Source organism: Balaenoptera ricei, chromosome 3 (assembly GCF_028023285.1).
Source record: "Balaenoptera ricei isolate mBalRic1 chromosome 3, mBalRic1.hap2, whole genome shotgun sequence".
In the NCBI taxonomy this organism is placed as follows: domain Eukaryota; kingdom Metazoa; phylum Chordata; class Mammalia; order Artiodactyla; family Balaenopteridae; genus Balaenoptera; species Balaenoptera ricei.
In genome coordinates this window covers 71,415,460-71,429,919 of record NC_082641.1, presented here as the reverse complement: position 1 = coordinate 71,429,919, position 14,460 = coordinate 71,415,460, and the positions used below count along the sequence as shown (strand labels likewise).

The 14,460-nt window shown below is 37.1% G+C and overlaps 1 protein-coding gene across 14 annotated transcripts in view; it reads left to right on the top strand.

Annotated features, from left to right (window-relative positions):
* Positions 1–14,460, top strand: part of MEF2C (myocyte enhancer factor 2C) — a 166,110-nt gene that overhangs the window by 90,489 nt on the left and 61,161 nt on the right. For all 14 annotated transcript variants that reach the window (XM_059916754.1, XM_059916740.1, XM_059916750.1 and 11 more), the window contains one exon: positions 427–630. In XM_059916754.1, coding sequence (XP_059772737.1) covers positions 427–630 — 204 coding nt within the window. The remainder of the gene's footprint in view (positions 1–426; positions 631–14,460) is intronic.

The window sequence follows — 14,460 nt, the reverse complement described above, 5'->3', positions numbered from 1 at the left end:
GAGAAATTTTGAACATAGATCTAAAATACTGTGTCCATAATGTCATGTCGAGTCTTCACATGGCCAAAAACTAAGCTCCGAATTTATAATTAAGAAATATGCTAACCCTGCTGAAATTGACTCTTAAATCTTGAACTGCTCAAAGAAACATGAACAGTTGTCTGGTCACCTTCATTAAAATGCCCTACATTAAATCTGGCATTTGCAGTTTCACATTCAGCAGCAAGCTAGAAATCACACATTTTCAAATTCTAAGCAGAAATTAGTTTTAGATTTATTTGCTTTCTTTCCAAATGTGTTAGTGCCCGAGGGCTCTGACAACAACACAAGTTGTTTTATAAAGGAAAAAAGTACTGTTTTATTTTTAAAGGCATGCTTTTTTTTTTTTTCCTCTTTAAAAAAACGTGTCTGCTTTCTTTTTTCCAGGTGACATTTACGAAGAGGAAATTTGGGTTGATGAAGAAGGCGTATGAGCTGAGCGTGCTGTGTGACTGTGAGATCGCGCTGATCATCTTCAACAGTACCAACAAGCTGTTCCAGTACGCCAGCACGGACATGGACAAGGTGCTGCTCAAGTACACCGAGTACAACGAGCCGCACGAGAGCCGGACGAACTCAGACATCGTGGAGGTGAGCGCGCATGCGTGCCTGGTGAACCCCAAACAGGCAGAGCCGCGGGTGTTCAGACCTCCCCCCTCCCTTCCCCCCCCACACAAGCACATCTTCCTTTACCTAAGATGTTCATATTCCCACAGGTGTACCCAGGTTTAAAGCCCCAACTATTACTCCACCCTCTGTCTTTCTCAAAATGCAGGTTAGAGCGGTATGATAATAGGGACTACATGAATCTGGTCCTTGCTAGAAATCAGGCACCTGGGTCAGGCCACCAGAATGGGGAAGTGTGGCCAGGGGATGGCTCGCCCACATTTTAGATTACTTCTCATGATTTCTTTTAAGTATATACTAGTTTCCCAGCAAAGAAAAAAATATTTTAAAATGAGCTCACCCCAACTTTTCATTTGTTTTTCATTTTATGTCTCTTCTTTCTAATTCATTCTTCCTAATGTATTCATGCTGAAGGAGTAAAGACAATTATTCTCCTAGAAATCTTTTCCCCCAAATTATATCATTTAATATAGCCTTGTTAATATACATGGAATCAGAAATCTGATGGAAATGAATTTCTAAATGTTACTTGGTATTTTATCAAAGTTAGATTTAAAACATTGTTCCATTGTGCCAAAAATAAATAAGCATGGTGTTGAAACTCAAAAATATTTTTGATTAGTTAGCATAAGTAACACTGCTGTACAGTTTTAAATGCTTCTCACATGTATCCTATTTAAATGTTATCGCCTTATAGTACCCTTTGTAAGCAATGAATACTAAACCAAAAAGGAAGAGGTGTAATGAGGTATATGTCCCCGTTATACAGAGATATAATGCCCCCCATCTGTCTATTTTCCTCACCTATCTATCTCCTTGTGGTTTCTTAGATTGTGACTGCTTTCCCAGAATTAAGAGAAAATAAATGTTTCAAAAGTATGTATTCAGCATCAATCTGCCAGAGTACAAGTTATTCTTGCCATTGCTTAAATTGTTTAAACTGGTTTTAAAAAAATCTAATTCTAATCCTGATCAAATTAATCTGCCTCTCACATCCATCTTCTCTTTACCTGTTATAATTGTCTAAGATTAATTCTCGTTTCTTTACTTTTATTTGGAAGTTTTTTAAAAGTATTGAGCTGATCAATTAAATTTTTTTATTTTTTGCCTAGTAAGGCCAAGCAGATAATTTCAGAGAAACAAAAGTATATGATGAGTAGACCTAATGTGGTGTGTATTTAAAATACTTTCAGATTTGCATTACTACACATTTAGTTTTTCATTGACTGATAATTTTAATTGTGGGCTTGCCTTGATCTTGAAATTTAAGATCATTTATAAAACTTACCTAGTATGTATTTCAGATAGTATTTTATTCATGTACACATATAAGTGTGAAAATACATAAACATAAATATTAACAGACAGTTGTCAGTTGTCAAACCTCATGAGTGCTTTCATGTGCATGCTTGTGTACATTCACACACATTTAACATAAGTTCTGAACAGAAAACAACTCTATACTCAAAACTCCACCTCATTACCAAAATCATTACAACAAACATTGCAGGGTAACAAAAAAATCTGAATTGGAATTTGTCATCAGACTTGAACCGCTCCAGTTCTTAATATGATGGGAAGTGCAGTAGAACCATATTAAACTAGTTGAAAATTTGTTGACTTTTAAAATTTGTTTTCTAAGGAGTTTAAAAATCTATAAAATTGTATTCTGAGGGCTTTGCTCAGGAATATACTATGTGGTTTAAAGGAGATTTAAAACTTCACATGCTCTAGAGATTTTCATATTCTTGGACAGATGGGTATCTGAGCTAGACTTCTTCAAGGTCATGAGAAGAACATTGGGTTGAAAGTTAAAGGGCTTGCACTTGAACCCTTGCCTTGCACAGTCTTACTGGGTGACAAATGAGCTACTTCTCCCGGGGGGCGGGAGGGGGCGAGTTTTCTCATCTCAAAAATGAAGGCAGTGAATTTGAAAGTCTGTACAATGTAATTCTTTAAAAAGCAAAAAGAGTAAAGTAGCAACTCCACTATTATCCTGCACTTAACATCAGTAGATGAAAGTTGTGAATCTCTCAAAACGACATTCTGAGGCTCCTAGACCAAAACTAGAGATGGTTTGATTCTTTGGATGAAAATAACATATAAGTCTAACACGATGTGGGACTGCCCTGCTCAACTACGTGAATCACACAGTCTTCACCCATTCGGCTTTCCCACACCTTAGTAATAACTGAGATGATGGAGAAAGAAGTAAAGTGGGACCCCTAAGCTTGACAAAGTTTATACCATAAAAATACATAGAGTACTCTCCAAAGTGCACCTCACTGAAATCAGTATGCTTGAGATACTTGATGGAGAAGAGGGGATCTGGGTAGGAAGCTGCGTTTTTAACGAGTTTCCCAAGTAATTCTTAGACACACTAAGTTTGAAAACCTCTAGAAGACTAAGACATAATTGTGTTGGAGGCTAAGAACCTGTGATACATCAGGGACTTGAGAAATCCATTCTTAGAATGGATCTAACACAAAGTTGAAAGTTAGGGTAGTTTACTACTCCTGGGTAAAATTTTAAATCCTATTTATTTTAATTTAATGTAATACAGTTAACTGAGTAAGTTTAATGAGGAGCATAATATGTTTCATGAAGGGTCATTAGTTTTATATTTCCCATTTGGACCATTACCCCTCTCCCTTAACCTTCTGAAAACAGTTTACTCACAAGAAAAAAAGATTGGCGTAGAGAGAGAAATAATATGTTTCCCAGCATTCAGACTGAAATACAAATTTCTGGGCCGTACCAGAGTAGTGTTACAGGGTCATAGGAAATTGTGCAGCACGTGGGTGTTGAAAAAGATTCCTTCTTTTAGCAAAAAAGCTCTTCGTAATTATCATATCTTTGCTTGATAATTAGCACTACTGTTACAATGGCACAAAGACTTACAAAGACTTAATAGACAAACCGGGATTTCTTTTTTATTATTACATTATAATGCAGCTTGAATATCTGTTTAGCTACAATATATAAATATGCCAGATTTTGTAAATGTGTTAAATTTTTAATCCATTGGTTAGAAAAAAACCAAAAAACAATTATTGTATTAAAAGCACTTCCTTTGAAGAAAGTCCATTTTATTTAGCTCTGTGACAAGTATACTAGATATTTATCCAAAATGCTAGCTTGTGAGGCTGTGGAAATTCAGTAGGGGCTCTGATGGTTTTAAGGAACTGCCCCCTTCATCTCTTCCACCTGTCTAGCTCCACTCCTGGTTCTCTTAGCTGCCTGCCTGCTTTCACAGTTGATGCTGAGCTCTATTCTGGAAGGAGATGTGGGGTTGAGCCCTTCAGGATGACCTGAAGATCGCAGATCCCACGGAACATGCTGTAAGCCTGTAAGGCCATTCCTTCACTCAGTGATGATTTAGCAGGCACCAGCTTATGCTCAGCACTGGTCATGGAGTTCTGAACCAGGAGACAGGCATTTGTGTTAAGGATATAAAAAATATATAAAAATCAGCTTGGAAACGATTGGAGGGCAAAGGAGCAATAATCTCATTAATGTAGTACAAGCTACTGAAAGGAAGGCTTAAGCTAAACAATTTAATAAAACTTTCAAACAGGTCGTTGATCACCAGATCATTCCAGGTGACCCTTGGAGTGACAGAAGTCCCAGACAGGTCACCTCCATATCCAGCACATGTTTGCTAACTGCAAAACCCATATGGGAGCATCACTTAGCACCCTGCCAGGAGGGAGCCTCTCACCACTCAGTGACTCAGTGATTCTATTGAGCTGCTCATCTAGTCTGGGCCAGTGGCTAAGAGACTAAGTGTGGACGTGGAATAAAACACAATGCCCCATCCTGCTCCCTGGCACATCAAAAAGATGGCTGTAACACTTACAGAAGGAACCTTTGATTCACAACTCTCTCAGTAGAAGATTATTGGCTTTTTTTTTTTTCAGATGCAAGGATGGGCAAGAAGAGTGTGTGTGTGTGTGTGTGTGTGAGAAAAAGAAGAGTGGGGGTGGGGAAGAAAGTAAGGGGAGAATAAGAGATGATATTTACGTGAAACTTTTTCTGTTACCTGATTCCTGTTTAAGGACTTCTAAGAACAGTTTTTCCAGCAAAATATCTCCTTGCACAGTAATACTTAAGGCCTGAATTGGGTCTGAAAAGGCCTTAAAATAGCTTATAAACTTCAGTGTTCCACAGTGCTACTGGAGGTTATCAATAAATTAACTACCTTTACATAGTTGGTGAAAATTAAGAACAATTTTTGTAGAAAAGCAAATGCAGTAAATAGTGGAATTGGACTTCTTTACAAACTCTGTATTACAAAATTCGTAAATAGTTGTAAAATATAAAAATATGTCTCTTTTACTTGAGCTTTCATTGTATCTAACTCAATTAAATAGGTTCCAATTTTATACTTATATAAAAATATAGATACATGACATTTTTATGCATACTTTATAGATGTATATTACATAGCTACTTTTCTTAAAAGAAAAAGCACATTCACTTATTTGTTTGGTCATTTGTTGAATTTTCATTCTTTCAAGTGTTCACTGAACAAAGATTGGCTGAATTCCTGCCATATGCTATGTGCCATGGAATACCTGGAGATATGAACATAAACAAGGCCCCTCAAGGACTCTTGGTCCTTAAGATTGCTCACAAGGCCATGCATGATCTGGCCCCTGTATTTCTCTTCCTCTCTAGCCTCACCTTTTGCTATTTCCCTCCAACCAAACCCCCCCAGTTCCCATCCTATACTCAAGCCACCTAATGATGTTTATATCCTTCAACTTCTCCAAACCTTGTTTGTTTTGTCTTCAACATTCCTTACTAGGCCTTTACTTGGCTTTTATTTATCCTTCATTCAAGTCAGGTCCCAATTTATACTTTTGGAAGTATCCTGGAGATGCCTCGTAACTTGTGTTAGGTGCTTTTCCTGTATTATAGTCATAATATGTTCTATTTTCCTATCAAGGCGCTGTTGAAGCTGTTATTCAATTGCTTGTTCCACACTAGATTTTAAACTCCTGGAGGGCGGGGACTGTGCACATTTTGTTTACTATCACATCTCCTGGGCTTTAATGTGAGGTCTAGAGAATGTTAGGCCATCAGAATATATTTGTAGAAAAAAATAAACAGGGGAAGACAGCTATAATAGGATAGCCACATGATCATCATACAGCATAATGTTATTCATTTAAAGTATGAAAAATATTTGTATAGCTCCAATGAAACAGTTTATTAAAATTTTATAAATTTTATCAAAGCACAATCAAAAACTACAGTAATCTAGACCTGTGCCATCTAATACAGTAGCCACTAGCCACAGGCAGCTAGTGACTGTCAAGTGGGACAAGGGGAGATGTAGAATGCATCGATATCCAGAACGTTCTGTGAGACAGCACCGGTCTAGACTGAAAGATGAAAAGGGAGGCATTTAAACTAATGGTGTTTTCAAATCAACACCAGGATTAATCCTTCAATATGAAATTTGAGCAGTGCATTTCAGAAGTGAAGAACTGTGTAGCCTTGAGATTTTAGAATCCAGAACATAAATGTTCGAGAGACACCAGTTTGGAACTAAACACTCCTCATAAAACTAAAAGCACATTTTACCCCTCACACCGATAACCACGCAGTCGGTCGGTAAACTCACTATCTGGTCTGAAAGCACTTTCGAGTTGTCCAGGCTGACAGGGAGCCCGAGCCACGTAAGCTAGGTAATGTGTGCTGTTTTTTTTTAAATGTGAAGCTTGTGAACAGGAAGACGGTTAGGTCTTTCTTGTTACTGTTTTAAACTTACTTGAAGCAACGTGGGCCAGTAATTTAACTTTATAATTAGTAATTAATTTCTTTAGAAAAGCAGTTTTTTCAGGAACTTAGGGAAGTAATATTCTTGAGCTGCGTTAAAAATTCTTCTTAGGTCACTATAAATTATAATTAAAATAGTTCTTACTGCGAGTAGCTCAGTAACTCTGCCCTGTCCTCTGTTAAACCAAGTATGTATTTGCTTTTCAATAGATAGTATTGAAAAATGAAGAAAGGATTAGTATATTCTGTAAAGATTTAAACCTTCAGTGTTGAGGCTTCTAAGGAAAACGAGAAAGAAGTGATTTTTGTAAAAAAAAAAAAAAAAAAAAAGGTTTTGTATATTTCTCCTAACTTGTAATGTTCATTTTTGTTTATATATCTTTAAAAGACTTTTACTAGTCCCTGTAAATCATATTTATATTTGTTCCCCAAAGTCTAAAAGGAGAAACGTGTCTAAAAATATATTCATATTTCTCATTTCTATCACAATGGATTTTTTATATGTCAAATTTGAAAATCCATTCCTGGGCTTCCCTGGTGGCGCAGTGGTTGGGAGTCGGCCTGCCGATGCAGGGGGCGCGGGTTCGAGCCCTGGTCTGGGAAGATCCCACATGCCGCGGAGCAACTCGGCCCGTGAGCCACAATAACTGAGCCTGCGCGTCTGGAGCCTGTGCTCGGCAACGAGAGAAGCCGCGATAGTGAGAGGCCCGCGCACCGCGATGAAGAGTGGCCCCCGCACCGCGATGAAGAGTGGCCCCCGCTTGCCACAACTAGAGAAAGCCCTCGCACAGAAACGAAGACCCAACACAGCCATACATACATACATACATACATACATAAAAAGAATGTAAGCAGACAAGAATAGCATTAAAAAAAAAAAAAATAGAAAATCCATTCCTTTTTAAAAATAATGCTCTTGCTTAATTTGCATACGTTTTGTAAACATGAAAAGCTGCTTCACATCTCAGTTATTAAGAAAATCACTGTTGAACAAATGAAGTGCATGTTAGATTACTTAAGTTATATGCACAAGGCAATAAAACTGAATTTCCTCTCATCTCTTTCATTGCACAGCTCTAATGGCTTAATACTAACACAGAGTCAACAGAAAATTGTTTAATAATAGTAGGAGCAGAAAAGACAACAGGTTTCAAAATACAGCCTTTTGTCAGTAGTGAAACTGCTTTATCATTATCAACATCACCATTTTATCATTATTATTTTATATGAACCACCTTGAACTGGAGCAGACCAAAGTCCTCATGATTTTTTTTTCTCAATATCTGAAAGTGAAAGGGGGAAACATATTTAGCCTGGATCATAATCATCAATGTTTAATGATATTTACAGAGTTCATGGCATGTAGAACTTGGTGTTGGACAGCACATTTGAACCAAATGTTGCATTCTAGCCCTTGATAGCCCCTAGGTAAAAGTAACATTGTTTGGTTTAAAACACATCAAATAAGATATCAAAGAGTAGAACATCTTTACTTCCTCAGGATTGGTATTAAATATATGGCTGTGAAATATTCAAAAGTGAAGTTTTAGGAACAATTTCAGAGCCCTGCCTAGAGTCAGAATAGAAGATAATGAGTCTTTGATCAAAGGATATTTATTATTTCAACTGCCTCACTGCGTTTTTTAAAATTATTATTATAAATCTATTTCCCTTCCCTAAAGGAAATGATGATATTTTATTTATCTCTGTAACTCCAACTGCCAGCTCAATGTATGGCATATTGTAGACATTTAATAAATATTTTATATATATATATATACACACACACACACACACATACATATTTACATATGTATACATACATGTATATATAATATGTATAAAACAACTTACTGATGATCATTATGGTACAAATATTAAAATTTACCCAATTTTCTTCATTGAAGTCGGATAGGTTCTAATAGTAATAAAAGTGAGAATCTTTCAAGCGAACCAGAGATGAATAAAGATTGTTGCTGTGCAAGAAAAAAAACAAATAGGCACAGGAGACCACACAGAAATATTCCTTGTAGTCCTGGTGGAAAGCAAAAGACTTTCAGACCAACCTATATGGATTCCTGGGAAAAAGAGACACAATGGCTAGTACTTTGGCCAGGATCTGACAAGAGATAGCAGAGGGTCTCAAACAAAATGCCTCTGGCCCCGTCTGAATCACTGGGGGATGGAACTGAAAGGCTGATTCTGATTCAGTGAACATGGGGCAGGGCCCAAGAGTCTGTATTTCTGACAAGCTCCCAGGTGATGTTGATGCCGCTAGTCTGTGAACCAAGCTCTGAGTAGCAAGGATCCAGACCTCCCTTTCCAAATATCTGTTTTCTCCAGCATGGAGTTTGAAAGTACATTTTTGAACATTTATCGTACCGTAGAAAAAAGATTTTTTAAAACCGCTATTTGGTGAAACTGACTCTTGAAAGCAAGTGCGTTACATTTTTGGAAGTACTACGGTATAATAGGCCTGTCATCACACAGTGAGGTGAGCACTGCTTCTCCTGGCCACCTCCCTTGTGAGTGCCCATCAGCTGGTAGTAGCTCCCTAGAGCACGTGTTGAGGGAGCTTCTGAGTTCCAGACCAGACTCGGCAGGCAAGTGTGACATGAATGGTTGGGGGTGTGTGCTGTGGGTACGGGGAGTAGTGGCAGCTATGCTTTCCTCATTATCCTCATGAGCAAAATAATTCATAGGACATTCTGGCAAAAGACTCCAGACTCGATCATTAAAAGGACTATAATTAGGCAAATGCTGCATATGCATACGACAGATTGGGTGGATAGATTATCTTATTGGAAATATATCTCATTTTACTAATAGCTGTTTGGCATGTTATCCAGTCGTGTCTCAGCGGCATTTAGTGTACTCTGTGTTACCCTGAAGTTTAGCCACCTGATGGAAGTTTTGAATAAGGAAAAAAAAATTCCGTGTCAATTATTTCTAAAGGTCATAGAGTTAATGACTAGCTGGGAGGTTAATTAGATTCTGAAAGCCTCTTCATATCAATTAAATCTCTTATCTTTATGTTTTAGTAAATAAACTCAGTAACTGTTTAGAGCTACTGTTTTAGGATAAGAAATGCTGTAAACAGTAAACCCTACAATGGGTATTTGGTTTTTTTCCTCACATATGATAAAACATTATTACAAAAAACCTTATGTATGAATTAAGAATAGTAACTCTTATTCAAGAATTTCTAAATTTAAAACTTTATTTTTTGAAATACCATGCAAATTACTCCTTAGTCATAAGCAAATGCCATCACTATGACCTCAAGAAAACCATTTAGGGGAGAAAAACTAAGATCAGAGTTACCCTGAGAATGAGCTGCAAATCTAAATCCAACCCCACTCTGTTCCCCACTCTCTGTTCTCTAAACTTTTGGTTTGAAAAGTAAACTTTTGGTTTGAAAAGTAACCAAACCCTTTTCAAGGTTACTTGTACACATTTGTGAATAAGTAATATATTTAGTGCTTATGGCTGACAATTACATATTCAGTCATTTCTATCATGTGAATTCTCTTTGGATAATATAACCAGATTTCAGATGAAATGAAACAGATCTGCACTAATCATTAAGGTACCCACTAGCTGCATGTGCCTATTTACATTTTAATTAATTGAAATTAAATAAAATTAAAAGTTTAGTTCTTCAGTCTCACTGGCCACATTTCAAGTGCTCCATTGCCACATGTGACTAGTGGCTCCCGTATTGATCAGGATAGGTACAGAAATGTTCATCACCCCCGGAAATCTTCTATTGAGCAGCCCTGATGTAGGGGTGAAACTGGCGAATCTAGCGTTCTTATTCATGAGGTAACTAACATGATGGTTGATGGATACAGCCTATTAAAAGACTCGTAAACTGGAGAGGCTGCACCCAGCCATTCCATCTTTCATTTCCACAGCAGGCATTGGTTGCGTCCCCACTGGGTGTCAAGGTCTGTGCCAGGGCAGAGAGAACTAATGAGGAAAGCTGGGTCACTCAGCGTTTACTCCCAGGAACAGAATATTTGTTAAAGTAAATGGGGTTCTGTGGAGCGAGATGAGAGGATGGAGGGAACACTGAAGCTGAAGTTACCCCGAGGAAGAAGAGAAAATGGAGGAAGGGACAGGAAAAAGTCATGGGAGAGCAGAAGCAAGACAGGTCAACTCCAGATTTTTCCACCAGGAAGGGACTGCGCAGGCACGCACAGGTTCTTCTAATGTTTCCTAATTAGGTATGCGAGGAATTTTATCTTCACCTGGGCTTCATGATTGGGTTCTCCTTCAATGTGGTGGTTCTGAATTAATTTCACATGGGGAAAAAGAAAGCTGCAGAGTGATTCTCCTAAAGAATGTTTGTTGATGCATTATCATGAGAGTTTAAATTTTACATTTGGGAAATAGAACTTTAAAAGCCCCACAAATCTGGAAAGAAATTAAGTTCTAGTTGTGGCACCACACATTAGTTCTCTAACGTGGGGTGAGTTATTTAACGCTCTTGGGCTTCAGATTCCTCCTCTGAGTATTGTGGACCCTGACCCATCCTTCCTCACAGGGCTGTGGTGATGATTACAGGCTATAAAAGATGTCAGAGCCCATTGTCAACTGTTAAGTTAGATAAGGTGTTTTTATTTTCAACATCAAAGGAAAAGTTCAGGTAATTAAAGCTGTTTTACCAAAGGACAAAGAAGAAGCAAATTAATAGGTATATTAATTTTATATTAATAGGTATATCATTTAATAAATATTGCATTCTTAAGTAACTATAGCATTTATATAAATTAAGAAGATCTAATAAAGGCCAATGAATTGATTTTCTTCCACAAGCATTTGTGAAATGCTCCCTATGTGCAAGGCATTGTGCTGAGTGCATTAGGAAATGCGGCACTGATTAGGACACGCCCCTGCCCTCCAGGGCCGATACCCCATTGTGGACACAACGTGCACAGTATTTGTTCTCTCATTCAGCAGATATTGATGAATGTGAAGGCCGTGTGCCAAACGTTGTGCTAGTTGCTGGTGATGCACCGGTGACTCTCCCACCCAGCAGTCTGAACCACGATAAGACTGAGAGTGCAGTGGGATAACTGAAGGAAACGAAAGTAATTACAAGTGTGAGAGCCTGACAGCGTCCACCGCATGGTGGATTACAGATGAAAGCACAACTTTGATAAGTACAGTAGGTTGATGTGCTAAGCCAACGTGCAAGTCATTTATTCCCATTTAAAGTAAACGTGAGACTAATAAAGATAATGATATAGAGATATATAAATGCCTGTGTACACACACACATATCTATGTGTATGTGTGTTGGGTTGGCCAAAAAGTTCATTTGGGTTTTTCTGTAGGAGCTTAAGGAAAAACCCGAACGCACTTTTTGGCCAATCCAATATATGTAGCAGCCTTTAATTTTGTTTCCCATTGGCATTGGACTTTTTAATATATGGTTTCTCTGTAAACGTGGTTACAATTTTTAGGGAAATTCTATAGAATACAAATGTTTGAAAAATGCAGTCAATATTACCTTTAGGTTTGATAAAAGGGTCTCTGGTGTTGAGAAAGGAAACAAAGTTACATTGGACATCCTGCTCTGAACTTTGCGGATGAGGTTCCCCCCACCCCTCTTCCTTAGATTCTAAAACATGCTGCATCTGGCTGAGAAGCTGGGAAATTGTTACATGCCTGTGTAACATTCTTATAACCTAATAGTTCTTCAACTTTTCTCGCAGTTTAATCATTGGAGAATGTTCTTTGTTTTTGCAGTCACTGTTTCACATAGTAACAGCTTGTTGTATTTTGGTCTGTTTGCCAGAGGGAAGGTTTATTTTTAAAACCCTGAACTCTGAATTTTTCTTTATTTTTCCAAGATTGAAAGCAGCTGAAATGCCTGGAGTTACAGGTTGAAGGCTGCTTTACAATATGTGAAGGGAAGCTTCTTTCCCTCCTCCCTTTGTGTGTGTGTGTGTTTAAATTTTTTCCTAACAAATGTCTTCTAACTGGTAGTTGTCTAAAAATAGAAAACTGCCTAACTAAAAATAGCCTGGCTCTCTTTCGAGCCAAGGAAAATGGAGAGGAATAGGCGTGGAATAGAAGGCTGAGTAATCCAGTTCTATTCATTCAGAGAAACCTTTGAGAATGCGGGCGATGATAAAGTGCCCTCCAAAAACCACAGGCCTGACTCTCCCTTCAGACTTCTAGGTGCCAATAAACATTTTAGCCCCAGGACACATTTTTTTCTTTCTCATAGGTTGTAAACATTTTCTGAAAGACAAGGCTTTGTTTCACAGAACCTGACAAACTGCCATAACTAACTAACTTTCCTAAGGTCTTAAAAATTCATGTTTATAACATGTATTTTAAAAGAGAATCTTAAATGAAAGTATTGTAAAATAATGTACATAGTGTAATAATTAGGAGGAAACTGTTATAATAAAAACCGCTTACTGCTTGCAATTAAACTTGAAACTTTAGAGTTTCTCAGAAAGAAAATTATCCTGTGACTCATTGTAGCTAAAGAGAGCAGCTGACTTATTTTAGTTTAGCTCCCCTAGATGTAAAATTCTCTTGTTAAGTATATATCCCCTTGATATACCAATACTTAGTCTCTTTCTTACAACTATAGTTTTCATCCAAGCAGATTTTCACTTTTAATTTTTTAAATGGAGTAGAAACTACTTTGAAAAAGAACGTTTTGGGAGTAGGATGGCTTTCAGTTTAGAGAAATGGAATTCTGAGTAAGCCATAAAAAAAAAAAATACATAAGCCAGTTTTGCAATCGTAACGCTTTTTTTTTTTTTTCCATTTTGTTTTGCTTCAGTAATCTGAATAACCAGGTCAAACATAGCAACAGGGTGTGGAAATGTCAGCACAGTTCATGGGGTTATACGGGTCTGAGCATTGTTATGTTCAGTTCCTGTAATGCTGCTGGTGATAAGACTCTTGAGACAAAGGATGATAATTGATGGAAAGAGACTTAAATCATTGCTAGAAGAATCAAGGTCCTTGTATCTGTGTACATCGACTCTTTTGGTCTCCTTCCGTCTTGTAAAGCATTTTGTCATCTTGCATGGTGGCCCCCTGCTGCTCTTTGTAATGGATGCAGACCACAAGTGATTCCTTCATGCCGCATACAGGGTGTAATTGTGTCTGTGTGGTGTATTAGTAATTACCAAGCTGAATTCCCATATTGTATCTTTACTGCAGGCATGGAAAAATAGGACATACAACCCTGCATAGCCATTTTCAACCTAGATAGTGAGCCACTTAGAGCTACATTCCAGGGACAAAGCCTTTTATATGCACACTTTTTAAACAAAATTTTCATTGTTGAGTCATTTGTGCTATGCAGGATAAATTCAATTTTGGAAATAATTACCTTTGATAATATATTCACTTCTGACTTTTTAGCAAAGCCTTTGTAATATGGAAAATACTGCTATTTTAATTGCTAAAAAAATCATTTTAACATTGCTAGATAACAGTGATACGAGCTAGAATAACCATGCTAGACTATCATATGGAGAGAACAGTGCATGAATTACTACATAGAACATATTGTATAACATTCATAAACATTAAATAATATAATTGTTTTATTAGCATTTTTACCTTACATAGTGGTATTTTCATGTATAATTTATCCATCTTGGCTCAAGCATTGTTAAACTTCAGAAAAAGCTGACAACAAATTTTTGTTACAGTAAGCAGATATAAATTAATAATTATCTCTTTGCTATAAAATTTGCATCCATTCTTTATATATTTTGTAACCAATATTGATTTGAGTACCTCCTAATCATTGAGGATTTGCTATGTCTACAGTATTATTTATCTGTAATAGAAGCCAAAATAACACAAGCAGGATGGTTTAAACACGAGGAGGTGTGTTTTTTCTATGCATCAAATGCTTATAATGACAGTTGAAAACTATTAAATACAATAGCAAAGAAATTAATATGGCTATTTCATTAGTGATAACCGATGACATTAGATTTATTTTGTGAATTATCAAAG